The sequence below is a fragment of the Podarcis cretensis genome (assembly GCF_951804945.1).
Source record: "Podarcis cretensis genome assembly, chromosome: 1".
In the NCBI taxonomy this organism is placed as follows: Eukaryota; Metazoa; Chordata; class Lepidosauria; order Squamata; family Lacertidae; genus Podarcis; species Podarcis cretensis.
The window spans coordinates 84,290,061-84,317,570 of record NC_137170.1 but is presented as its reverse complement, the minus strand read 5'-3'; the positions used below and the strand labels follow the sequence as shown (position 1 = coordinate 84,317,570).

The window sequence follows — 27,510 nt, the reverse complement described above, 5'->3', positions numbered from 1 at the left end:
TGAATTATCCCCAGTAGGGTTGCCTGATATTTTTTGTTCATTGTTTTAGGAGAACATCAGCCTCCACTTCAGAATCCTACAGTTGGAAGTATATTAAACAAACAAATAAACTCCCGAAGGCCAATAACTTATGATAAGCTCATTACAACCTTTCTGTCCCAACTTTCCCACAATGGAGGTAATAGCTAATTGTTGCAAACTTTGGACATATCTCAGGCAAGGTATTCCATAATTAATGGAACAGTTATTTCTCTTTTTAATTTTTTTATTTCATAAAATGTATACATATCATAGAAAATCTCAAAGCTCAAAAAGAATATAAGATTGTTGATAAAAACAGATAAGGGAAAACTTTAAAACATTCAAAAGATTAAATCAGAGATAAACTAAAAACATTAGAAGACACATCAACTTTCTACATATCTGAGTAGGCTTATCTAAACCAAAATGTTTTCAGCAGGTGCTGAAAAGAGTGCAGTGATGGTGCCCGTCTAATGTCAATAGGCAAGGACTTCCAGCATGTGGGTGATGCCACGTTGAAAGATTTATTTCTTACTAATGTGGAACAAATACCACTTGGCACCTGTAACAGTGCCAGTTCTGTAGATTGGAGAGGTTGAGTGGGCATATATGGGGTAAGGCAATCTTGCAGGTAAACTGGTCCCAAATTCTTCAGGGCTTTATATACGAATAGTAACACCTTGAAATTGGTCCGGGAGCAAATTGGCGACCAGTGAAGATTTCAGAGCACAAGCATTCTTTGCTGACAAGGTCTCACTCTGAAATGAAAGGCTGCAAATGCTGTGACCTTTCCTCAGAGGGGAGTTATTCCACCTCCATTATCATTTTGGTTGCCCGTTTCAGAGCATTTTCCAACTCTACAATATTATTTGAGGTGAAGTGACCAAACTGTACAGAGCATTCTCAATGCTGTATACAGTCATACCTCATGTTATGTTTGCTTCTGGTTGTGCGTTTTCAGGTTGTGTCCCGTGGCAACCCGGAAGTACAGGAAAGGGTTACTTTTGGGTTTCACCACTCGCACATGCTCACAAAATGACATCACATGCATGTGCAGAAGTGGCGAATCGCGACCCATGTGTGCCCAGACGTGGGTTGCGTTCTTTTCAGGTTGCGAACAGGCCTCCAGAATGGATCCCATTCGCAACCAGAGGCACCACTGTAATGGCATTATGATCCTGGCAATTTTAATTTCAATTCCTTTCCAAATGACCCTTTGCACGGAATTTGCTCATCTTATTTATTGTGTAAGAACAGCTGAGAGCAGTCATTATATATATATATGCAATTAAATTTTCTCTTTTACAATTTAGAATACTCATTTAAACATCCCTTCTCTTTCCATTGTTCATTTTGCATATCATAAATCCCTGTATATTTTATACAAACTAAACCATTCAGTATTCCATTATTACACCCATCAAAACTTATTTACACTGTTGAATTTATCTCAATGCTGCCAATGTTTTCAAGTGTACACTCTGAACGTATGTTCTTCTTGTTCTCTTATTCTATAAGTTAACTCCACAAGCTGCGCATATTCCATCAGCTTAAGTTGCCATTCTTCTTTAGTTGGGACCTCGCTCATTTTCCTTTCGTTGCATAACCTCATTCTGCCTCCTGTTTCTTAGACATGGTAGATGGTTCTATGGAATGTTTGGTACTGGATTTCCCATATGAACAGGAATCAGACCTGAGAGTCATTAGTTCCCACCATGGCCTTCTTTAGAGCCTGCTTGACATCCTTGTTCCTCAGGCTGTAGATGAGGGGGTTTAGCAGTGGAGTGACAAAAGTGTATATGAGAGCAAGATGGCGGTCATCATCCTCTGACGAATCTGTCTTGGGACGCAGGTAGACAAGGCTGCAGCACCCATACTGTATGATCACCACTGTCAAGTGGGAGGAGCAGGTGGAGAAGGCCTGTTGCCGCCCAGTTGTTGAGCGGATCCGCAAGATGGCAGTCACAATGTAGATGTAGGAGATGCATATTAGAATGAAGGGAATAGTTAAGACCATGACACCAACACTGTACAGCACAGTCTGGTGGACACGGGTGTCGGCACATGCCAGGCGCAATACAGGTGGCACGTCACACAGGAAATGGTTGATTTCGGGCTGGTGGCCACAGAAAGGCAAGGTGAAGATCAACACAGTCAGCTCCAATGACAACACAAGTGCAAGGATTAGTGAGCCAACCACGAGCCATGTGCATACCTCCCAGGTCATGATGAGGCTGTAGCGAAGTGGGTGGCAAATGGCAACATAACGGTCATATGCCATGACAGCCAGCAGGAAACAGTCTGTGCTGCCGAGTGCAACAAAGAAGAACATCTGTATGCCGCAGCTTGCAACTGGGATTGGTCTGTGGGCATCAAAGATGCTGGACAGCAGTTGAGGCACTGTTACAGTGGTGTAACAGATCTCCAGAAAAGAGAGGTTGCCCAGGAAGAAATACATGGGGACGTGTAGGGAATGATCTGTGCAGGCCACCCAGATGATGGAGACATTGCCAAAGAGGATGATGAGGTAGAGCAGAAGGAAGAATGTGAAGAGGAGAGCCTGGATCTCAGGAATGGTGGAGAATGCCCGGAAGATAAACTCATAGGCAATGGATTGGTTGCTCTGGTTTGCAAGTGCCAAGTACATCTCATCAGTTACTGTACAAAAGAAACAGTGGGTTAAACATCAATACATAATTCATAGTTATCTCACTGGAGCATGTGGGATTCAAATACCTGGAATCTTGATTATCAGCCTCAGACTTTTCACTCCCATGCATCTAATTTACCACGTAAATATTGTGGTCACTATGAATACAGACTGAATTGGTTTTAGATCCCATACAATACTTCCCATGCAAATGTCAGTGAATCATTATGAAATATTACTAATAATTATAAAATATTTATTGAAAAACAGCATGCAAGTTTCTAATCTGTTCAAAAGCTTTACTTACAGAATTTAACTCCAAACAGCTTAAAACAAATAAAGTTACATTCACCTAGTAGAATAATTTCCCAGCATAAGGCATAATAATTTAGATTACAAATATATTGTATTCAGAGCTAAAATCAAAACCCAGTCTCTTCTCCATTGCAGCCTCTTTTAGCCTCAGGCTTTGTGCTCGACACAGAGATTAACACGTCCATTCTCTTCCTCAGCCTCAAAAACCACACACCCAATGTGGTTGCCTTGCAGATTAGCATATGCATAGACCTGTAATACTATCTCTTTCATGTGACTGTGAGCTAAAAACCTTGTGAATGAGCTACTTAGATACAGTCCCATTATTGATTAATCCGGTAAGCTCTTTTCAATGGAAATTTCCAGTCATGTCACGCCATATACAATTCTGGCACATTATATATATATTTCCCAATTCAATATACATTAAACCATTAGGTAAAGGTAAAAAGCTAACGGTAAAGGACCCCTGAACAGTAAAGTCCAGTCAAAGGCAACTATGGGGTGTGGCTCTCATCTCGCTTTCAGGCCAAGAGAGCTGGCGTTTGTCCACAGACAGCTTTCTGGGTCATGTGGCCAGCATGATTAAGCTGCTTCTGGGGCAAAGGACACCGTGATGGAAGCCAGAATGCATGGAAACGCTGTTTACCTTTCCGGAGCAGCAGTACCTATTTATTTACTTTCACTGGTGTGCTTTCGAAATGCAAGGTGGGCAGAAGCTGGAACAGAGCAACAGGAGATCACCCCTTGTGGAGATTCGAATTGCCAACCATCTGACTGGCAAGCCCAAGAGGCTCAGTGGTTTAGACCACAGCGCCACCCGTGTCCCCTTAAACAATTATACTTAACAAGCTGAGCATGCCTCACTGCCTGTCCTGTGCCACATAAAATAGCCTGTTGGCCTCAGGTGAAGTGACAGACACTGTTCCTTTGCATAATTGATATTGGTGGGATTGGGGGAGAGCATCTAGGCCAGGGAGAGTGACTGGAAACAGAAAAGTGGTGAGCGCGAAAGGGCAGCCTACACTTTGCCCCTAAGTAAATAGGTGACTGGCCACTGTGGGAAGCAGGATGATGAATTATCCCTTTGGTCCAGTCCAGCAGGGCTTGTCCCCCCTCATGTTGCTGCTTTTTAAAGAGTATCTCTCACTGCTGGTCTGACCTTAATGCTTCAGTTGTGAAAATATTGGGTCCCCTGTTTTCATAAAGTTGAAGGTGGAATGAAAGAGGAAATGCTGCTTATGTACACATACACTTATTCAGCTTTTACCTCAGGCAAGCAGGTCTCAAAAACTTGCCAAGTCTGTTTGACCAGATTCAACAATGGCACAAAGGAAATGTGTGGACACTGAGAACTGATAGCCTCTCTCAAAGCACTTCAGATCTTCAGATCTGTCAGGTATAAGAGTGGGAGATATACACTCGGCCTGAGTATGCAGAGTGGTAAAATATTACGCTGCTGTTTATCTTTTTTAATTTAATAAATCAGTTAGATGTGTGCTCACAGACACAAGAGGAAGAGGCCCCAGTTTCAATAGCTAGGGCAAAATGGATACAACATAGATTAAAGGAGAGTCGGCATTTGTGGAAGAGGCACCTAAAGAAACCTTTTGCCCATTCTGGCTTGCTTTGGTTGTAAAACTAACAAGTGCTGTTGTGTTTTTAAAAAGACTCTTCTGGCATAAGTTTTTGTGGAGTATGGCCCACTGCATCAGATGCATCAAGTGTTTTCCTGAGTCCAGGATAGCCTATGCCATTAAAAATGCTTTATTCTTAATGGTACCACAAGATTCCCTGCAGTTTTTCCTGCAACACACTGACAGCTGCCCCCTCAGGACATTGTTTTGCTAAGTTTCTCTTCTGTTGACTGCAGTTCCCTCATCCATTTGGGCAGAGCTTTTAGAGGCTGCATATTTCACCTCTTCAGTAGTGAGAGTCAGTGCAGTGTAAGGGACTGGAGAGTAAATTTAGGGCTTATATCCACACTTACCTTTCCTCCACTCTTTCCAGGTACAGTCCATGATTTAAACTCTGTGTCTGAGCACCCCCCCTTTTTTTTTTTTGCTTTGGACTTACCCTGTAAAAAGCCATTCTTTAAAGCTCAATCGGAGCAAATATCAATCTGCAGAAAATGCAAATTGAGTTTGCTCCAATTCAGCTTTAAAGAGTGGGTTTTTGTGGGGAAGAAAGCCCCCCCCCCCAAAATGCTCAGACACTGAGGGTTATATCACAGACCTCTGCTTGGGAAAAGTGGGGCAAAAGCTAAGTGTGGATAATCCCTTAGACCTGGGTTCAAATCGCTACCAGGCCATGAAGGTTACTAGATGACATTGGGAGAGGGAGAGGGAGGAGGTATATTATCTCTTCAGAAGAATTATGGAATAAACATAAATAAATAAAATTAATGCACTTTAAACAGGAACAAGATGAATCCAGATGCAGCTCTCCACCCACAGAACATAAAGGATTTCCACAAGATTGTTGCAAGAGTAAAACGGAGAGGGAGAGAGAACCTTGCATGCTGATAAAATGTTGTTAATAAATACGTAGTACTTCACTGAGGTCTGCAGCACTAATGCAAAGCTGCATTAGCAAGCATGCTCAATTGCATTACAACCCCACCCCACCCCAGCATTTCAGTCCACAGGAACAATCAATGAGTATCAGCATAGTGAGAGAGCGGACCATTGTGTGCAAAAACACTTGCCTTTCTGGTTTCAGAAAAAGTCCATTTGGCCTAATATTCAGTTTCTAACAGTAACCAACCTTGGAGAGCTCACAAGCAGGGCATGAAGATAATGGATAGCCTTTGTAACTTAACCCCAGCATCCTCCCTATCCGTTGCACAATTGAATAAATGATTTTTCATGAGTATTCTGTCAAGCAGGGATGGAGATTAGCCTGTGGCTCTTTAGATAACTTTGACTGCATGCTGGTTGGTGCTGAGGGAAGTTGAAGTCTAACAATATCTGGAGGGTCGCTGGTTCCCATCCCTTTGGCAAAGGATAAGAAGTGGATTAGGCATGTAACCCGTTTAAGAATAACATGGAAACAGCTGGCTTTGTAACTGGCTATGCCTGCAAGGGGCTCTTCTTACCTTACTAAGTTTCTTCAGACTCACAGGATGACAGTCAAAAGCGAGTGCTCCTTCTGGCGATCTCCTTTTGCTGAGATATTGGTTCCCAAAAAGGAAGGCAAGTATCAGCAAGCAAGTGATATGTCCAGCGTTATTTTCACCCCACTCAACTCTGTCACCATTTCTTATGCAGTATAGCAATGCATCTTAGGGTATTCTGGTTTATTTGCTAGAGTGGAAAGATATACAGAGACCTTCTCCCACCACTGAAATATCAACACAATCAAAGCAACATCAACGATCCATGCATTGCCACCACATAATCCTCCAGACAGGGTATCACTTAGCTTTTTTCCAGAAGAAGCAAATTATCCCCAGTAGAGTTGTCAGATATCTGTTGGTTTTTGTTTAGAGGGAACATCACCCTCTTCTTCAGAATTTCTCTGTTACAAATATATTTATCAAACAAACCCCAAAGGTCAATGAACTTATGATAAACTCATTACAGTCTTCCTGTCCCAAACAGTACCTATCCACTATAGAGGCAATATCTAACTGTCACAAACTTTGGACTGATCCCAGCCAAGGTATTCAATGACTAATTGACCAATTTTTTGTAGTAGACCTAATGCTTGTAAGCTTCCCTGCTGACAATGACACCATCTTGAATATTTTCTAGCGTGCACTATCCCCCAACAATATATAGATAGCAGGAAATTTGGGAAGCTGAAAACTACATTATCTTTGCACTTTCCCCACAAAAAGTGCATCTTATAGATTCAGCACAATACGTATAAGGAATCAACATCTGGAAGTGGAGTGGGAATAGCGACAGAGATCATGGTATCACCATAAAAGAATTATAACAATGAACTACATTTCCCAGCCATCTGTTCACCACTAGAGGTTGCCTATAAATAGTAAGAAATTTCCTCAGTATATGTTCCTGTGCTGTTCCATTGGTATTATAATGTCAGATCCACAAGATACATTTAAAGCACAACAAACTCACACTTAAATCCCCTCACAGAGCTATAATTTCCAGCACACTCAACAAATTACAGTCACCCGGATTCTTTGGGGGAAGTCAAGTGATTTAAATGTGTGTTGGATGTACTTTAAATATATGGTGTGGATCGGTCTATAGTTTCAAGGTGGAAATAAAAGGAGTAAACCTTGCATGAAGACACACTATCTTTAGGCACAGGTGAAAATGAATTTAAAAGTCAGAGGGAAATAAACAACTAAGATTTCTAAACCTGCAACCACCAACCAGAATCTGCATACCTTTTATCCTTCTTTTGCAAACTGTGAGTTTTTCTGAGTGGAAAAACGTTAAAAGAAAGATAGGGGAAAGCCATGGGAAAGAGCAATGCTCAACAATACAGCACTATATTAAGTGCTCTGTGAAACTTGCATTTTGATTCCACTTCCAGCATGGGCATAGCTCAGGCATAGGCAAACTCAGCCCTCCAGATGTTTTGGGATTACAACTCCCACCATCCCTAGTTAACAGGACGAGTGGGCAGGGATGATGGGAGTTGTGGTCCCAAAACATCTGGAGGGCTGAGTTTGGCTATGCCTGGCATAGCTCAACAACTTTTCTGGAATAAAAAAGCCTCTGCCCCTAACAAAATCCTGGCTATGTCCATGACTTCCAGCATCAAAGGACTCTGCTGTTGAAGTAACCCCAATTCCATTGCACCAGTTTTCTTGGAGCATGGTGAACCACATCCCACTGCCTGGAATGTACCTCCCAACAAGAAATGGGAAATTATCCACCCAAGAGATCCCAGAAAAATTTATGGGGCTTTGATAATGCTTTTGTCAAAGGTTATAAAGGTTCCATGTTTGAAGGCAGGCAGGAGATAATTGTATATTTTCATTGATTTTTATGTATCTTTGTTGTTGTTGTTTAGTCGTTTAGTCGTGTCTGACTCTTTGTGACCCCATGGACCAGAGCACGCCGGGCACTCCTGTCTTCCACTGCCTCCCACAGTTTGGTCAGACTCATGCTGGTAGCTTCGAGAACACTGTCCAACCATCTCATCCTCTGTCGTCCCCTTCTCCTTGTCCCTCCATCTTTCCCAACATCAGGGTCTTTTCCAGGGAGTCTTCTCTTCTCATGAGGTGGCCAAAGTATTGAAGTCTCAGCTTCACGATCTGTCCTTCCAGTGAGCCACTCAGGGCTGATTTCCTTAAGAATGGATCGGTTTAATCTTCTTGCAGTCCATGGGACTCTCAAGAGTCTCCTCCAGCACCATAATTCAAAAAGCATCAATTCTTCGGTGATCAGCCTTCTTTATGGTCCAGCTCTCACTTCCATACACCACTACTGGGAAAACCATAGCTTTAACTATACGGACCTTTGGTTGGCAAGGTGATGTCTCTGCTTTTTAAGATGCTGTCTAGGTTTGCCATCGCCTTTCTCCCAAGGAGCAGGCATCATGACTGCTGTCACCATCTGCAGTGATCATGGAGCCCAAGAAGGTAAAATCTCTCACTGCCTCCATTTCTTCCCCTTCTATTTGCCAGGAGGTGATGGGACCAGTGGCCATGATCTTCGTTTTTTTGATATTGAGCTTCAGACCATATTTTGCACTCTCCTCTTTCACCCTCAATAAAAGGTTCTTTAATTCCTCCTCACTTTCTGCCATCAAGGTTGTGTCATCTGCAATATCTGAGGTTGTTGATATTTCTTCCGGCGATCTTAATTCCGGCTTGGGATTCATCCAGCCCAGCCTTTCGCATGATGAATTTCTGCATATAGTTAAATATGCAGGGAGACAATATACAGCCTTGCCGTACTCCTTTCCCAATTTTGAACCAATCAGTTTGTTCCATATCCAGTTCTAACTGTAGCTTCTTGTCCCACGCAGAGATTTCTCAGGAGATTTCTTATGTATCTTTGTACATAAAATAATTGCATTTTGTCTTTTGTAGTAATCTGTCCACCACTTTGGGGACTTTTGGGCCAAAAAAGTGTATATTAAATAAAACAAATGATGAGGATGATATAAATATAAGGAAATAAAAAAATACATTGAAAGAGAGAGATGTTTTCAGAATAGTCTCCAAGCTGAGCATACTCCTCAAATAATAATAATAATAAAAACAAAAAACTGGCCTGCAGATAGGAACAGAACTTTCTCTGAAATTGCTTAACATTGCATTTCCTTGCTGCAAGCACTGCTGTGGTTATGTGACATCTATCGCACAATTTCCCTGTCTGCAGCTGAAATGACAGGGGGTGGGTGGTGCACATACCATTGCAATAGCAATATCAGGTCCAGAGACATATGTGAGAGATCTTTCCACCTTCCACACATTCTATCCACTGGGTGAATTTATGTACACAGTTGCTTGTTTTCTTTTTACGGCATTTAACAAAACAAAGAAGGGCTCATTTGGTGAGAGGAAAGCAATGCAAGAGATCTTCCCCAGCCCCAGAGTACATATTTTATTGCTGATTGCATTTTTCAAAGGAAGCTGAGGGAGATGAGTCACCACAAACCACAGGCAGTATCTTATTCATAGCCCAGCACTTGTTTCCGATAGTGCCTGCTACATCTCACAAGAGGAACCACCAGTTATGATGCTTCTATTTCCCTTGAGTAGCAGTAGAGCTTTCCTACTGTTTGACATCCTTTAATCCACTTAGTTGAGGTAGCCCCCATAGCAGTCTTAGGGACAGCCCTCAAATGGTCTCTCTTAAACCTTGTAGTTGTGTCAATTTACAACAGCCTCAGGGGTTGTCAGGTACCATGCTGAGGAGGGCTGCACAGAGGAGGAATGGTGGGAGCCACCCCCTCCCCCTGCTTCCGCTCCTGAATCTTCCCAGAAGCAGGAGGGACAGTATAGATTTGGAACAGTGGTTTGCAGAGGGACATAGTTCAGAAGGCAGAAGCTGGGAAAAACTGGGACAACTAGGAGGAGAAACACTGGAAGAGAGAGGGTTAATGGATTCATGGTCTCTGGACAGCATTCCTCTGCTCAGCCCAAGGTCAAGAAGAGCTCAGAAAGTCTCAGAACAGAAAGCATACAGGGTACAAGCTCAGATTACAAGATGTAGGAGGTGACGTAGATTAATAGGGATGTCAGAAGACTGGATCCTTAATTGGGAGCACCACCATGTCTAGGAGATGTGTTCTTCGTTCTCTCACTGTGATTATTAAATTTTCTAACTGGTAAGACATTCCTTTCTTTGATCTTCTTATCTACTGCCATGGGGGGAGGAAGCCAATTCCCTGAAGCCTCACAGGGATGGATTTGGGCCTTTCAAATTTCAGCAGTGCCAGAATCTACACACACCTGCCTTTCACCTTCCGTTCTGCTCAATTCACTATGTCAGTTGTGTGGGGGAACCAGTTGCACTGCTCTAAATGCACTTCTGAACAGGCTTCACCACTCTGATCATCTGTGGCAGAGGCAGGCAAACTTTAGGTTTGAAGGATCAACTTGTTTTTCACTAGAAACCTGAGGTCCACCAACCAGAGCCAGCAGCAAAATGGTGTTTCCTGGAAGATGGACACAATTATAGAACGTGGCACCTCTGAGCACTAGCTTAGCCTGAGGATTATTTTCAGTACAGTACCAGAACTGAAGTTTGCACCCAATTCTATTCCTGTTCCCCCTACCACCACCAAGGTTTCCTGATCTCAGCAGCCTAATTCAAGTCAGCGGATGATGGAGAATTGTTTTGGGCTCTACTGTTAAACTATTAGACCTGGAAAGCCTGGCTGATCTTCTGCAGTTTATCTACAGAACTTAGTATTGCCTAACATATTCAATATACTTACAGCATCTACAAGATGTTTTGAAATAAGTAGGGGGATTGGTTCCCCATTATTTAGTCAAACGAAATGTTGGACAATTTCCTGTTTAAGTATTTAAATAGTACAGTGGAGCTTTCTCCCTAAGGGTGTTGAAGAGAGAAAAACTACAGCGATTTTTTTGTCATTAAAAAGACACTTCTTTTCCACAGTTGGGCAACACTTATACTGGGACCAACCATAATGTCACAAAAGCATGGCAAGCTTTTGAGTTCTCCAGAGCTTTTTATCTGGCAGAGATGTGATACAAAACAAAGGGGGAAGGAGGCAGAAAAAATAAAAATAATAAAGTGCAAAAAGAAGGTTGTCAGCTTGTCAACTTGGGTGTTTCCAGCTAACTTGTTTCTCAAGCAATCAATGTGTCTGAGTTGGGTTTTTTTTGCAGGGAGATTAGATAACATTGGCCTATTTAATAAGAAATCACGCTGCTTTGTGGGGAAATGTCATGCACTGGCAGGATGCAGAGGAGGGATGGGAGGCACCAGCCGGGGAACTCCCAAGGGAAGAAGGCTCAGAGCCAGGGAACTGGTGGTGGGACAACAATGAGTGGTCAGTGGGAGAAGAGGAAGAAGACTGAGAGGAAGAGGTGTCGGAAGCAGAAGAGGTAACAGGGTGTGGTGAGCAGGAAGAGGCTGTGGCAGAGAGAAGATCAGTCTCCAAGGCTGAAGCAGAGGCTGGAGAGGAGGTTGGCCAAGAGGCAGAGTTGAGACAAGCTGCTGAAGAATCTAGGGAGTCTCTCCCTCCTGCTATGACCAGTTCTCCTCCCCCCTGGTCTCCTAGATCATGCTGAGAAATGAAAAGAGCAGAGCAGAGATTGGCTGTGCGCAGACACAGTTTGCAACTGCTTGGAGAGGAGGAGCCTTAGAGAGTGATGGGAAGGTGGGGGCCTTCAGACCTTGCAACTGCTTCATTGGGGCAAGACCTACTGGGAAGAGTTGCCATTGTTGGCACTGACTAGCCATATTCTCTTGTTATTTGTGTGCTCTAGAAACCTTAAAGTCAGCCCTGCATGGAAGTTTACAGAGGTGCAACCCTGGTATGAATGTAATTTTGTTAATTTTGTTAATTTTCTTCTGTCCACCATGATATTATATTGCTAATAAATCGATAAGGCCCCTGTATGTACAGTACTTGCTAACTCAGATTAGGGATGGAAGAATCTGTCAATTTCAGTTTCTCTCAGTTTCTCCTTTTTCCAATCTTAAATTCAGTTTTCCACATTTCCACATCATCTGAATTTTTTGAAAAAAAGTCTTTATGAAAATTCAGCACCATTTTAGTGTGAATTTCTTCTAATATAAACATTTTGCAAGCAATTTTGCCTAATATGATGTATTTTCTGTATGCTGTTTTCTGTAATATATGCATTTTTATGCACATTCCTTGGCTGGAGAACTGCATTGCAATATTCAGTGAAGCGTGAATTCTGAAGGATGACTAGGTTTAAGTTTGCATAGCAATTAACAAAGAGTAAATTAGGCAACTTCAAATTCAAATATGAACTGAAATAAACCCCCTCCCCCAATCCCTTATTCAAATCCTCACTTGAAGCAACCATGATCCCTATGGGATACACACAAGAACTAAACTGTACCAAGGAGAGTCCTGGAACGCAAAGAAGTACTCATATAACCCATAGAAAAGTGATGTTTATTTTTCAGCACATGCTACCTGTTCAGTTACAAACAACATGTTGAAAATATCTAGGCATCCAGCACAGTGTCCTTGAAAAACACGGGGAGTATTCTAAGATAGGAAGCTATTCTAATGAATTGGCGAAAGGGAGCTTGTACACACGTGTGAGATTCAGCAGGTTAGCAAAATGGGGGCAGCCAAATTTGCCTGTGCATGGTACTCCTGCCAATCAAAAGCGCAAATGTGTAATGCACAAATATATGATATTCACCATCATACCTCTTTGGGTGGCATGTGGGCATTGCTGCTGGCACAGTCCCTGTTCAGTGGGCTTTGGGAGGAGGGTATGGTTGTGGCTCTCCTCTAGTGTGTATCTCAATTATCTGACACAATTAGTGAATAGGATTGGTTTGCCTGGGTACAAACATATACACATTTACCTTGGAGTAAATACAAGTGGAACTTACTTCTGAATAGGCATGCATAGGATTGCACAGTAAATAACACATATCAGTGGAATATGTTTTGTGTAGTTGGATATTTTTTTCAAAGAGTAAATAAAATACTTGCTATTGCCAGTAGGAAAGGATACCGGATGAAGAGCCAATATTACTTAGAGGCTACTGTTTCTGATAAACTACTGTAAGCTGGCAAAAGTTGTTTGAAACGCAGTGGAGTAGAGTGATTGCCTCACAGTTGAGGATCTGGGTGTGTTGAAGCTGTTAGGTGCATTGATGGATATTGCTGCAGCAGCATATTTCCATCACTGCATTTCTTTCAGCTTAATCCTATGCTTCTTTACCCAGGAGTAAGTCCTATTATGTTCAGTGGAACTCCCTCTCAAGTAAGTGGGCACAGGATTGCAGCCTTTGTCCCTTCAAAATCGTTTTTGCCCTTGCCTGTTTCTCATGCAAAGGCCTGAGAGAAGAAATATGCTCCCTGCGGCTTCCGGTCAGACAAAGAGTTTGTTAAAGCAGGTGTGGCAGTAGGTCTTGCCATTCTGCTCCTGGAAGATGCCATTGTGCAACTGGGTGAGGCAAAAGGCACAGACAAAGTGCTCCGGGTGGAACTTGTGCCCCATGGCACTGACACAGCGCCCAACAATGGGCTTCCCACAACCAAAGCACACTGTTCCCTGGTGGTGATGGTAGTGAAGCTCACAATAGGGACGTCCATTTAATTCAAAGAAGGAACCATCTTGAAAGCTGCAAAAACAGTCCTGAAAGCAGAGGAAGCCTGTGTTAGGGCATCAGAAAATAACTATTTCCGAGATTTTCATAAGAACAAGCCAGTCAGCATACTGTACAGAGTCTGGATAGAGTTATCATGACCATCACCCGTCAGCTACTGTTTTGAAATAAGTTCTTCACGTTTGTGTTTTGGTTCTTGCTTTAAATCAAATTTTCAGCTTTGTAGTTCATATTTAGTGCTTTATAGAGTCCCCATTTGTCAGCATTTGCAGTTTCCCCATCAAAAATAATTCTGCTCTTGTTCCTTTATTATTATTTCTGAAAAATGAAAATTTGAGTTTTAAAATAGAAACATTCTGTTTCCTTTTGATCTGAAACCAGATCCCCCTTCACATATGAATTGTGATAAGCAGGGAGTAGGCATGCACTGCAGGCTCTGCTCCTGGCAATGGAGCCTAGTGGTGGCCCCACTTATGGACATCCACAGATGCCTGCACTGAAGAAGCCTTCACATGAGCCTTCACACAAAGAAGCAGCTGCTCATGCACAGGTTTCTGTAGTGAGGATGTCTGCACCAACACATGGAAGTCTGTGGGTGGGGCTAGAGGCATGGACCAGGAATCACTTGAAGTATGCTTAGGAATCTGGCAGTTCAGGGTGTGGGTGTGGTACAGTATGCAACTAGTATTTAAATTCTGCAAATCAATTTTTTGTTTTCACGATTTGGTTTTTAAAATCTGAACTTTGCTTTTCTTTTAGAATGTTTTTCTGTTTCTTTTGTCTTTTTTATTTTACTCTTCTTTCTTTTTCTTTTCTTTCTTTCTGTTGTCTCTTTCTTTTTTCTGTTTTTCCTTTGTTTTTCTTCTTTTTCTTCTCTCTTTAGAGAGGGCATTTATTAAGGTCCAGAGATTGTATACTCATGGGGGTGATATATGGGTTGATGGATGAAAGATGGATGAAAGACAGGAAATGTTGGTCTCCCAGGGTGAGAGTATAGGAGGAGAAAGGAAATATTCCACGTGAGGGCTGGAATAAGCTACTGTCCTCTGTGTATGGTAAGGGGCAATAATTACTTTTAAGAGAGAACTCTATCTTTTACTTATTTGATTTGTATTTTCTGTAGTTGTAATTTCATTGTCTTAATCTTAATAAAATCTTACTAAGGAAATCTTAATAAAAATTTCATGAAGAATAAAACCTGAACTTGCGGTTCAAAGAGCTTTGACAGTTTTCTATTTGGAAAAGGGTTGTTGTCCTGCACATTGACTCTTTAAACCCATTAAAGTCATTGCTGATTTGTTTTTATTATGGGGATTTATTGTTGATTTATTGATATTTTAATTTTGTTACCTGCCCTGGAATGAAATTCAGTGAGGAGCAATATACAATTTTTCAAACAACGGAATGAATCAAGTTTTGGGGATTTAAGCAACCTAACTGCATGCAGGATTACAGCTAAATCCTATCTGAACCCTGTCTGGACTGCATAATTCTTGGTTTTGTTAGCAACCTCCTCAATACAAGTTTCGTGGCGTATATACATTTTTCCGCCCAGCAACCCAGAATGACCTCTATCTGGAGCAGGCTATTCTGCATTTACTTACCCCACACACAAAGCACTCAGAGTGCCAGACAGCATTCAGTGCTGACAAATACTGATTCATCACAGGCTTGTCACAGCCTTTGCACTTGGAAGAAAAAAGGGCCATGAAATCCTTTTGGCAATATGGCTTCCCATCCTTCTCTTGGAAACCTGTAGAGTAAGTATGGGGAGACAGAGCTTTTAGAGAAGAGGAACAGCATACCATGGTTTGTATTCAATGTAGCAATAAGATTATTCCATCAGCACAATCAAATCTGCTTGTCCCACTTTCTGTTCTGGGGGGTCTCCCATCCCACCGGTGAAGATTTGACATCACCCAACCAATGTTTATCTATGATTATCTCCTCTCTCTTTAGCAGATAAGTGCCCCTTCTCAGAACCCCTCGAGAAAATAAGTGTCCCTCCTTCACTCCAAAAAGGGGGTCAGCTGCTCTTTGACCCCCTCAGCCTTTCTCTGCCTGTCTTCTCAGTAGTCAGAATCAGCCTTGTAGGTGGCTCCCTTTCACATGAAGAGTACAATGTGGAGGAATTCAGCATCACACTATTACAAACAATCCATCTGTGCAAGTATATCACCCTATCAGATGGAACAATCTCCCCCCTTCTGGTGCTGTTCTGGGGGTTCCCCAAGCCAATTTCAGGGGGCTGGGAGAGAAGGAGAAGCCCCACTGCACAAGTGGAAGCCCTTCCACAAATGGATCTGTTACTTGAATTCTGCCCATGATCTTATTGTCGCCTTCGTTGGGATTTTGACCCACTACCTTCCAGTCAAATCAACATCAAAAGGCTGAATGTGATCAGCTTCTGCCGAATGGTTTTTCTGCATGGGCCCAGTAAGCCATGGCTCAAATATATTTTTCACAACTAAAGCATGTTAATTACTGGGAAATTAGAGTACTCAGGTTCTAGGCAGGCTGCTCTTTTCCTCCCTAAAAACAAAATGCAACAATTTGTACAAGCAGATCGGGCTGTTGATGCTACTGGCTAGCTAAACTGCACTAATCCATACTGATTCTAAGAATAATCTGGTACAGTCATAGGCCAGTCGCAACAACAGGATCACACAGTGCTTTGCTAAACTCTTGCAGTGATAGTTCCCCTAAAATGCTTACAGATCATCAATCCATAATTGCTCAAAGCAAGCAACGGAAGCTGAGCCATCGTCACACCAAGGATTAAGAAACTGTTGCAACGCTAGCACATTTCTCAAAGTTGCTTCTAATAGCGTGAAGCAATAACACTGGGGTGTTTTCAGGAGAAGCCACTCCAATGGCAAAGAATGGTTGCCATGAGCTGGCAAAAGGAACCAATCCACAGAGTTCAGGGACGAGTCAGACTCTAAATTCACCCACAAAACTTTCTGCGCTCTAGTTATAATTAGCTGTCTGGGGACTTGAGCTCACCACTATGTGTTCAGTTAACCCACTTGGGAGCCAATTACTGGAGCTGGGCTCCTGGGAGCACATCAGAGCCAGTCTGTGATCAAAAGTCCCACAGTGAGCACAAGTGTGTTTACGGTTTTCTGATGGTTATTCAGAAAAGGAAATAATAGGTCACAATGCACTGACTTCCTCCTAGGACACAGACACAAACTTTCAATGAGAACTGTGATGCTTTGGTAGAATGCTGATACCATAGTGACTCCGAGTCACTATAGAATTCCCAAAACAGTCTCTTACAGATCACAACTTAGAAAGAGTGATGCATGTTTTAGCAAACAAGTTGTCACTCATGAATCCTGGCTGGTTCTTATGTCAGGTCAAGTTGAGCACATTATGGGTGACTTCTATGTACCGCATTGGATCCAGACTTACTTCTGACTCATTTGTCCCACTGATTTCAATAGTCTCCTCTAAGCATGCCCACATCTTGAACCAACAGTGTTTTTACAGCTTCAGGTCTTTTTGAAAGAGTTACAATAATTCCATAAACTCTCTGGTCATCTCAACGTATTAGTTTAACACCCCTGAAGAGGTGACTGAGTTGCTTCTGCTTTTAGCCAAGCTTCCAGGGTCACACCAGAAGGCTTTAGTACTTATACTAAATACCAGGGGGGTGATTCAATCAAAATTAAGCACTTAACTTGCCTCATTGGTTTCAGTGGGACAGTAAAGCATACTTCTCCCATTGAGATCAATGTGACTGAAAATACTTTAGAGTGGGGACAAACAAATCTGCCAATTTTGATTTCTCTGTTTCCCACCTTAAGTTAATTTCATCAACATTTTAGTGTGCGCTTCTTCCAATATACACATTTTTAATACAATTCTGTCAAACAAACATAGTCTTCCAAGCAATTTCCCCAAATATAACATACTTTTGAATGTATGCATTGGTATGACAGGCAGCTGCAGGATGTCATAGAATCGTCTTGGCAGCTCTGTGCAAAGAGTACTCCGGCCTCCCTTATACCAAAATGCGACACAATGCAATCCTAAGCATGTTTACTCAGAAGCAAGTCCCACTGAGCTCAACGAGAATTGCTCCCTGGTGAAGAGTAGTTAGGATTTTGCAGAAAACAATTGTGATTTAGCAGATTTTAGTCTGGCTAAAAGAGAAGATGGGGTGGGAAAGGGAGGTTCTGAATGGCAGGGAGCAGCAAGTGAAGATTGAAAGGGCAAAAATTGTGTGGATTTCTACTGTGCAAGCAAGCACGGAATAGCTGAGGGAAGGGTCAGGGGCTGAGGGAGATGAAGAAGACGTACCATCATTGCCAAACACTTTCCCACAGTGAGCGCAGAAGAAGTGCTCTGGGTGCCAGGTGCGATCCATGGCTGTGAGGATTTTCTGCAAAGAAAAAGAGAAGAAAGAGTCATGGGATTTCAACACTGGGAAGCCCTGATGGTTAAAATGGCAAAAGTAGGTGGGGGCAGGGAGAGTAAGGCAGATTGGATAAACTCTCAACTTGCTCTTGCTCTGAATCAGAACCTTCTCTCAAAGCAGCTGGAGGAGGAGAGAGAGAGGGTGAAGAAAGAGATGTGAGTGGAGGGCCCCCTATTATTATTATTATTATTATTACTACTACTACTATTAAAATTTCCATACTGTTCTTCATCTGAGGATTCACAGTATTACAGTTTACAGTATTAAAACACAAAAATGCATAGCATAGTAGCAAACAAAAACAATAAACCCCTCCACACACATTGGGGGGCCATTGGGTGGTATAGAACTCTACAACTCCCCAAATCCTGTTCACTTGATCATTAAGTCCCTATTTGTTTGTTCTTCATTGATGAAAGAAATCACCCCCTGGAAACTCAACAAACCTGCTGCACACCCGGAACTGGGTGCAGAGAGTGTAGCTGAGTGGTACACAGCCTGAGGAAGTACCATCCCCTTTGGGCTTGCCCAAAGAAACAAGTCTAGAGTGAGAGACTAGGGTGATGTCTGCTGTTTCCAGGAACTCTTCTTGATGTGAGACTTTTGTAGGTGGACCAAGAGTTTGTTTGGACCCTGCGTGAGGACCCGGAGGCTGAGAGGGAGGGTGTGCCAGTAGGAAAATGAATATATATATATAGTGTGTGTGTGTGTGTGTATTGATGTAAGATTTTTATATGTAACTCTGTATTTTTGCAATATTTTGTTTGAGTTGTCTGTTGTTGCTTCAGTTTTTTGTACACCGCTTAGAGATATTCTTTAATACATTAAGTGATACAAAAAGTCAATAATCGAGTCAAATCAAAGGGAGCAATAGCAGTCAGAAGCTGAGGCTAACATGACATACCTCCTTGATTGGTGCAGCACAGTAAGCGCAGTGAGGAGAGAAGAGATCGTGGTAGTCTTCGGGGCAGTAGGCCTTGCTGTCCCGCTCATAGAAGGGGATAGAACTCACTTCCTTTCCACAATGGGCACAGGTGAAGTGTTCAGGGTGCCACGTCTTTCCCAGCGCTGTAATTACCTAGAAACCAGCAGGAGAGTTTAGAGGCACACGTCCCTTTCCAACAGGATGTCTCTCAGACGTTTGTCACGGGTCCATGTTTCTAATCAACAAGCCCCACATTGCTCAGGGCACCACAGGACCACTTTAGGTTGAGAGGGCAGGACCCTCAGCAATATGTGGCAGACATTAAGTGACCAATCTGCAGGAGAAGAAATCCCTTCCTTCTATCTGAGGCAAACCAAACACTTCACAAAGCAGATATGTGACAAACCATTGGTTGTTCAAACAAACCTCTAACCCAGTGGGGGTGACAACTACCGGAGAGCTCAATTCTCTCTCTGTCTCTCTCCCTCTCCTACCTTTCCAACGATGAGTTTGTGGCAGGAAGCACAGTGGCCCTTGGCCACAGTGGCAACACCAAGGTCCTGCATATCATGGGTCAGGCCCTGCAACATGCTGTCTAGGTTGTCAATGGTATTCTGTTTGGCTGGTGATGGCTTCTCAGGACCTTCCTTCCCATCTGAGATCTGCAAAAAAGCAAATGATTTGGGCTTTCACTTTTTCATTCATTTATTTCTATTTACTTTTTTATTTAAAAAAAAAACAACCCTCCACTTTTCTTATCAATAACTCAAAAGTGGTTAACAATGGAAAAAATAAAGTGATAACACATCAAGCAAAGTAAAACCAGCAAATAATACATAAGAGCAAAAGAGGAGATGGATAGATATAGTCAACATGGTGAACTTTAACAGTGCCACAAATCTTCCTCCCTATACATAAAAAATACTCTCATCTTCTGTATTACTCAAGTTTCCTCTCCCTCTCCACTTAAAACTCCTAAATCTCACTTATTCTACAAAGCTTTTCCTGGATCACCATGCATGAACCTTTTCTATCTTGTCCCACAGAAGTGTCCCCTCTCCCCGCACAACCTACACCTTCTGTTAATTTTTATTGCACCCTGTCTTCTGCCTTAGTTTTTCTTCTGCCTAAGCTGGAGATGGGAATGTAACTTCTGCTCTTAATTTGCTATGGCTAATACAATAACCACAAAAAACATTAAGCATTCCTTAGGAACAGCCTTGGCTCTTCACTATCATTTCCCAGAAACTGCTGCTGTTTCTCCTGCAGAGGGTCAGCCGGGTCTGTGACTCACCTTGTCCTGGATTGTTCCCAAGCAAGCCAAAAGTTCATCCAACTGTTGAGCAGGTGTGGTGAATGAAGATGAAGAGAGCACTGGCTGTGGAGTTTGCACTTTGCTAGAGGGAATAGAAAGCCAAATTTATGACTGAAGGAAAGGAGGAAGGAAATTCTTAAAATTCTAAAATGAACCATGTTCCCTTTGTCCATCATGCATGTTCACACATCGGCCCCGATCCTGGCTACTCCTTAACTGCTACCAACTTCAAAAACTTAGAAGGCAGAAATGGATTGCTGGGTGGGGGTGGAGTTACTACACTAGCTTCCTAGCAGGTGGGCCATTGTTACTTACCAGGAGATGTGGAAGGACAGGAAGGTTGGCACATTGCAAATGCACCAGCAGGAGCACTAAATTGGGTCTGCCAGTGCATTTGCACCACACTGACCTCCCCACCACTTTGACCTTCTGCAACAATGACCCACATACCAGGAAGCTACTCACTGCTGCTACAATGTGCCTGAGATCCTTTTAAAGAAAAACTCTCCCACATCCTCATTCCATAATTGGTGCATCGATTCTATGTACTGTATCTGATTCAGGAAAACCATATGGCAGCAGTATCTGCCCTCCCACTGATTCCCTCCATTTCTCAAGGCATGCTGCCAGTGGGGGTGTCTCAATCCACCTTGGGATAAATCACACAGACCACGTATAGCATGGTTCATCTCTCCCCACCCCTATATACATCCAACCATACAAAAGAAGGTCAAGTTGCAAAAAATCTAATCTCACCCCTCACCTTCTTCGCTAAATTGATACATCTAAAGCAGGGGCTAGCCAACATGGTAGCCTCTTGTTGTTGAACTACAACTCTCTTCATCCTACAACTCTCTTCATCCCTGGCCATTGCCCATGCTGGATACCCTTGACCTGAAGCCAGCCTGATACCATTATCTAGTTAAATACAGACAAGATTATATATGAATTATAGCTATTAAGCTGAGTTGTTTTTTTACAAGAGGAATTTTCACCTTCTTTGGAGTCCAAAAATTATACTTTGTGATTTGCTTGAGGGTTCTTGGAAATGGAGATAATTTCCAGCCCCGGTTCCCCTGACACACAATGCATGTAAAATCAGGCATATGAGTAGTATGAAAGAATGTTCCTTCTGCTTAAAATGATGGCACTGTTCCCCATTGTGAAAAATAATGCTATGCTTAAATGAATCAACCTGTCCTTATTAACGTTCAAGAGTTTCAAAAAAGTTTATATCACCGATTGGGACATTTAAAGCTCTGGAATAAGAATGATAAAAGGACTATATAAACAGACAGGCCTCTCTGTTTGGTTTCCCCTTTTTGTGTTAAGAACGTACAGTATATGAGATACACAAGCTTCTGCTCAGACCCAACACAATGGGTGAAGCCAAAGTGTGCTTTCCTTCAGCTCTCAGCCCCAGGGCAACCAACAGACAGATTGTTCTTTCTGGCAGATAGTGGGGAAGCAAGCTCCTTGAAGCCATTCAACAGTTATTTTTGTGTTATAAAGCTTACTTCTGGGGTTGTGGTATGGTATAGATGCATATGAATGGAGATAAGCTTGCCTTTTACTAGTGACCATTTCTGGTAGCCTTTGATGCAATGCTAACTAAGCATTAAGAGAGCGAAAGTTTACATGCCATACAGTTTTGATCCATTATCTGTGGAAGGCTTCTCTCAAAAACAACAACAACAACAAAAACCATGCAGCACAAGTGAGCCGTGTAACCTGCCTTCCTGATTCAGTGTTCATTTACCTGTAAATATGGTCTGCATCTTCTTCATGGCATTGAACATCATGTGCTGGTGGCACCTGGGAATATACACAAGAGAAGATATACAAAAAGGACACTGTCTCCCCTCAAATCCACCCAATCATATGCTCCTCTCCAATACTGGCTGTTATCCTGTATCAACTAGTTCTGAAAAGCAAAGAACCAACAGAAATTGTTACTCTCCTCTGTTTCTCTTGAGCTGTTTTATAGTTAAGTTGTCATCTCCCAGTGTAAAGCCAGCTCCTATTTTAGAAGACTTTGGACCAGATCTTAAATATATTTTATCCCATACCTATTGACTGCCCTTATCTCCTGTTACTGCTGCAAAGTATTCAATTATATTCAAAACATACAGGAAAGAAAAGCAGACAACTGGATCATCACAGCATAGGATCGGGGCAGCCATGCTATGCAACAGTCTCCAGATTGGGAAGTCTCATGTGTGAAAGGATATATGCAGTTTGAGGAGCTGCTGTAAACTGAATCAAGCCAAAGGCTTCTCAAGTCCACTATAGCTCAGTGAGCAGGTTTCCAGAACCAGGGGCAGAGGTCTTTCCCAGACAGCTACCTGTGGTCCTTAAACCCCAGGGTGTGGAAAATGCGGCCTTCCTGATCTTGTTAGACTCCAACTCCCAACAGCCCAAGCCAACATGGCCCATGGTCAGGGGTGATGGAGTTGTCATCCAAAAACATCTGGAAGGCCATAGGTTCCCTACCCCTGCTCTAACCAGAGTTGAAACTTGGGGACTTATACAATATATGCAAACCATGTGTGTAGCTTTATGACTCTACCAGTGTATAGTTATGTATAGTTATGTATAGTTTCATTTCCTTTTTGGCTGAAATGACCAGGATGGTTGCAACAAGAAATAAACTTTGACTTTGACTCTACAAATGTAGCTGATTTGCTGAATGGGGTTCAGTTTTCTGAGGTCGTCAGGCAGGTCTTTAGTCTGTGTTTTGCAACTTAATGGACTTTTTATGGGTTAGCCACATTTTGTAGTTTTTTTTCTCCAACCATATATAAGACAAAGTGCTTTTACCCAAACTCTGCACTAGGTGAAAATGGCAGCAATGTGGTGGATTAAGCCAAAAACTGGAGTGGATTGTCTGCTGGGGACACAAGCTGTCATGTGGTTCCCCTGTGACCTGCAAGCCATATCCAGCCTGTTAAGCTGTGTGTGTGTGTGTGTGTGTGTGTGTGTGTGTCCCCAAGACTCGCTGTACTCTGGCAGTGCAGGGAAAACAAACAAACAAACAAACAAACAAAATGCTGAACTGATTCTCTGATGCTCCTTATGAAGTGTCATTTCTGCAATGTTTGGGAACTCTAGATGACTCATGCAAGACCACAATACAGATCATTCCCTCTCCTCCCCTCACCACAACCAGATCAATTATCTGGTAAGCAGAATGAAGGAGGATCTGCATCCTCACCCTGGCCCTGGGATGAGCAGAGAAACTGAAACCTCTCCACCCATCCCAATGCCAGGATCAGAACGGAGATTGCTCCCTCACCCTGCCGACCAGAGGATCAATCTGGTGAGCGGGAGAGGGAGCGATCTGCATCCTTTGCACGCATCTGTGTGTGTAGGTGTGTGCACGCATCTGGATCTGGGTGTTTCTGAGTGTGTTGCTGACTGTGTGTGCTCTGGTGTGTGTGGTGTACATGTCTGTTGTGGGGTGGCCGTGCCTATCACTGGCATTTGGCACTTGGAGGGCTTGGAAGCTGGGGATGTCTCCCAAAGCCCCCCAAGATGTAGTCACCCCAGTGTAATTCATCTTGAAAAGCTGAATTAACCTGCAACTTGCTAAGGAGGCAAACAGCTTAAGGAGAATACCTTCTTGGCTGGGGCAACTGGTTTCTTCTTCTGGATGACACTGGTCTCTGCTGCTGTCGCCGCTGGTTTCTCCTTGTTGTCACGTTCCAAAAGAAAGTAGCCCTTTGACGTTACTGGATCACTCACAGTTAAACTTGCTGAGGTTTGTTCCAGTTCTGCCAACAAAGCATCTGAACAAAACAATTATAGTTTAAATTTTGTCATTCCCATCGTTCACCCTCTCTTCCTGCCCCTATCATGCCCACTGCCAACATCCACACCATACATTTAAAGCATTGGTGCAGTGGTACCTTGGTTCTCAAATGCCTTGGTACTCAAACAACTTGGAACCCAAACACTCTAAACCCAGAAGTAAGTGTTTCAGTTTGCGAACCTTTTTTGGAAGCCAAATGGGCTCCATTTTGAGTGTTAAGCTTCCGATTTGAGTGTTACGCTGAGGTCTGTCTGGTTTTGCGATTTATTTTGCATTTTTGCTTTTGTGGCTTTTTCGTTTTGTTTTTGTGACTATGTGGAACCCAGTTCAGCTATTGATTGATTGATTGATTGTGTGGCTGCAGTACATTGTTTTATGGACCAATAGTCTCGTTAGATAGTAGAATTCATGTTAAATTGCTGTTTTAGAGGTTGTTTTTAAAAGTCTGGAATGGATTAATCCATTTTGCATTGCTTTGCATCTATGGGAAAGCACGCCTTGGTTTTGGAATGCTTTGGTTTTGGAATGCATTTCCAGAACGGATTAAGTTTGAGACCCACGGTACCACTATACAGTATAGCTTTTCAACTCATGGCTTCTCCCAAAGCATCCTGGGAGCTATAGCTGAGTGTGCCAAGAAGAGAATGGGGGTCTTCTAACAACTTTCAGAATCCTTAATGAACTATTGTTTCCAGGATTCTTTGTGGGAAGCAATGACTGTTAATATGGTATAATAGTGCTTTAAATGTAAGGTGTGGATATGGCCCTGGTTGCCTCTTGTCTTGAACTTGTGGAACAGCTTGAAACAGAAGTTTGATAAATCAGTATATGTGTTCTCTTTCTTTGCCTTGCATCTCTCTTGTGCTGACTCACATACAGTTGTCTCACAGACACTCTTGGGCTATGCAAGTCACCTATTTATACAGTGCCCAGTCCAATTCAGTACATCTTCTGTCCTAGGTGCACCTTCAAAGAGAGCTATTAATACTTGCTGGCTTCCTCTACCACATACCTTGCTCTCAGGAAGCACAATTGCCTCATCTGTGGGAGGAACTTTCATTAGCCTTCCTCCTTGCCCTAATTTCTGTTTCCTCCGTTGACCTTTAGTGTGTTGTACATGACACATAATTTCACCTTTAAAAGATGTAGTTATAATATCCGGTGGCTTTTCTCTCTCATGGAATGAAGTGTCCAAAATCAGAAAAGTGAGAGCCACAAGGTTGTTGTTCAGATACCTCTTCTCGCGGAAAGGAAAGATAGTTGTCATGTGGCCTAACAAAGACCTCAAACTTATATCCAGTTAGATTCAAATAACACAAAGGAATGTCAAATAAAGGACAAAAATTGCCACCTTTTAAAGACATGAACCATATTCCACAAGTTCCACAGGCAATATATTATTGCAGAAGCCTGAATGGTTCAATTATCTCATTTTTACACACATATTTTTCATTATGGCCGATTTCAGTACAAACTGAAATTAAAAATTGTTATGATGGAAAATCAAACCTAGGCAAATTGGAGGCTGATCTGATCTTGGTAATTATGCCATTTTAAGAGTCAACAACCAAGTTTATTAAGCCACTTGTAATTGGTTGTGCTTAATTCTGTTTTATTCTTCATTACATTATGATGCATCTCTCTGACCCACCACATTGATTTGTGGCTTTTATTGTATGTATGTGTGTGCGGGCGCACCCACACACACACAGAGGATTACCCATTTATGGCAGTAGCTCTGATGCACAAAAGGAAGTGAGATATGGGAAGGGAAGGATGATAGAATTAAATGTGAGACCACGGTGAAAGAGAAAGATATCCTTTCTGCATGTATCCAGCACAATCTAGAATCTTCTAGAATTCAAAACTGCTAATAATTTCTAAAAAATGTTCTCCCCTATTTTCCATATAAATTTGTTCAGATGTCATTTTCAACCACAGGTTTCTCTAACCATTCCTCTTCTTTCTACTGCCTTACCAACCATTATCTTTCTAATGTATCACCTTTTGCAAACACCATACAGTGGTTTCTCTGGTTACAGACGCTTCAAGTTACATACGCTTCAGGTTACAGAATCCGCTAACTCAGAAATAGTACCTTGGGTTAAGAACTTTGGTTCAGGATGAGAACAAAAATTGTGCTCCAGCGGCGCGGCTGCAGCAGGAGGCCCCATTAGCTAAAGTGGTGCTTCAGGTTAAGAAAAGTTTCAGGTTAAGAACAGACCTCCGGAACGAATTAAGTACTTAACCCGAGGTACAACTGTATATTGGAAGCTAACAAGGACAAGCTTCTTTCATCTCTGTGGATAAAGTTTTCCCCTCACAGAGCTACAATTCCCAGCACCCTTAATGATTCTTGGGAGAAATCGTGGGTTTTAAATGTGCTTTGAATGAGATTTAAAGGTATGGTGTGGATCTTTGGTTCTCCATTCCTCAAATTTATTCAAGTTCCTCTGTCCTAGCTTGAGCTCTTCCTTCTGGAACACCAGTGACCCAAATAAGGCTGGTGCTTTTCTGTAAAGAAAGTCTTTGTGCTTTCAACAGCTGTCCGAGAGGTAGAGATTCAACATCTACAGCTCTTTTTTCTTCACTTTCTTTTTTCTTGTTATGGAAAAAGCTGTACCTGCTGAATTCTTGCCTGTCATGCAGCTGTGAATGTTAAAGGCACAAAGCCACTGCCAGATGGAACTGTGTCATCTCAACAGTCGGTGTTCGATCTCTTCACATCTTCAATTCTCCCTGTTCCCTCGCCCCCCATAAAAGAAAAGATGAAATATTGTGCAATCTTCTTGTGCTTTCTGCACCATGTCAGTCCTTACTGTTTTGGTATAATGCGAAAAAGATACTTACCAAAATCATCCATTGCCTATATCCAAATACGGGGTCTTCTCTCTTCAAGACAGCTCAAAGGATCCCCAATACAGAGATAGGTTTGTTGGGTCCTGGAACTGAAGGGGAAATGAACAAGATGGTGAGTGAGCGGGACCGTAATTCGTGCAGACTTTTTCAGTTCCTCTCTCTAGGCGTACTTCCTTTCTTTAGAAGCTGAACGGTTCTTTCCCCCCTGCGAGTCACATTTTGCGCAGCTAAAAAATGTACTCAACATAGCTGAACAGGAAGAGACAGCAATCCAAGCTTATGCAAATCTGACGTGGCTGTTTTGTGAGATCTTTCCTGTAGATTTGGTGTGTGCCCTGTTGCATCAGGCAGATTGTAACATACCCCATGAATCTCTTCCGAATCGGATAATGACCTGGCTCAGAATAAGTTAATAACTGAGGTTAACACTTAACAGGTGCTGAAAAGTAGAAGGC

The 27,510-nt window shown here is 42.5% G+C and overlaps 2 protein-coding genes across 4 annotated transcripts; both read right to left on the bottom strand.

Annotated features, from left to right (window-relative positions):
* Nucleotides 1-350: 350 nt before the first annotated feature.
* LOC307211192 (olfactory receptor 10Q1-like) lies at nt 351-6,289 on the bottom strand. 3 transcript variants are annotated; one of them, XM_079967617.1, is made up of 2 exons: nt 6,084-6,289; nt 351-2,679 (listed from the first exon to the last, which is right to left on the bottom strand). In XM_079967617.1, exon 2 carries the CDS (start codon nt 2,666-2,668, stop codon nt 1,709-1,711), a length of 960 nt encoding a protein of 319 aa, XP_079823743.1. In that variant the 5' UTR covers nt 2,669-2,679; nt 6,084-6,289; the 3' UTR covers nt 351-1,708. The 3 variants fall into 3 exon arrangements, with proteins under 3 accessions (XP_079823743.1, XP_079823744.1, XP_079823745.1); XM_079967618.1 differs by lacking the exon at nt 6,084-6,289 and adding an exon at nt 3,024-3,053; XM_079967619.1 differs by lacking the exon at nt 6,084-6,289 and adding an exon at nt 2,979-3,021.
* Nucleotides 6,290-12,525: 6,236 nt separating this feature from the next.
* Nucleotides 12,526-27,267, bottom strand: LPXN (leupaxin). Its single transcript, XM_079967589.1, has 9 exons — nt 27,047-27,267; nt 24,004-24,173; nt 22,145-22,200; nt 20,365-20,467; nt 19,565-19,732; nt 19,050-19,223; nt 18,028-18,109; nt 15,324-15,472; nt 12,526-13,748 (listed from the first exon to the last, which is right to left on the bottom strand). Exons 1-9 carry the CDS (start codon nt 27,057-27,059, stop codon nt 13,482-13,484), a joined length of 1,182 nt encoding a protein of 393 aa, XP_079823715.1. The 5' UTR covers nt 27,060-27,267; the 3' UTR covers nt 12,526-13,481.
* Nucleotides 27,268-27,510: the final 243 nt, after the last annotated feature.

What these genes read in the sequence shown, in the direction of transcription:
- LOC307211192 (XM_079967617.1), bottom strand. Translation starts at nt 2,668, where the DNA reads ATGTACTTGGCACTTGCAAACCAGAGCAACCAATCCATTGCCTATGAG.
- LPXN (XM_079967589.1), bottom strand. An exon ending in TGGGAACAATCCAGGACAAG is followed by an intron (nt 19,733 to 20,364) that starts GTGAGTCACAGA and finishes GCTTTTTTGCAG; the next exon opens with ATCTCAGATGGGAAGGAAGG. An exon ending in CTGAGTGCTTTGTGTGTGGG is followed by an intron (nt 13,749 to 15,323) that starts GTAAGTAAATGC and finishes CTCTGCTTTCAG; the next exon opens with GACTGTTTTTGCAGCTTTCA.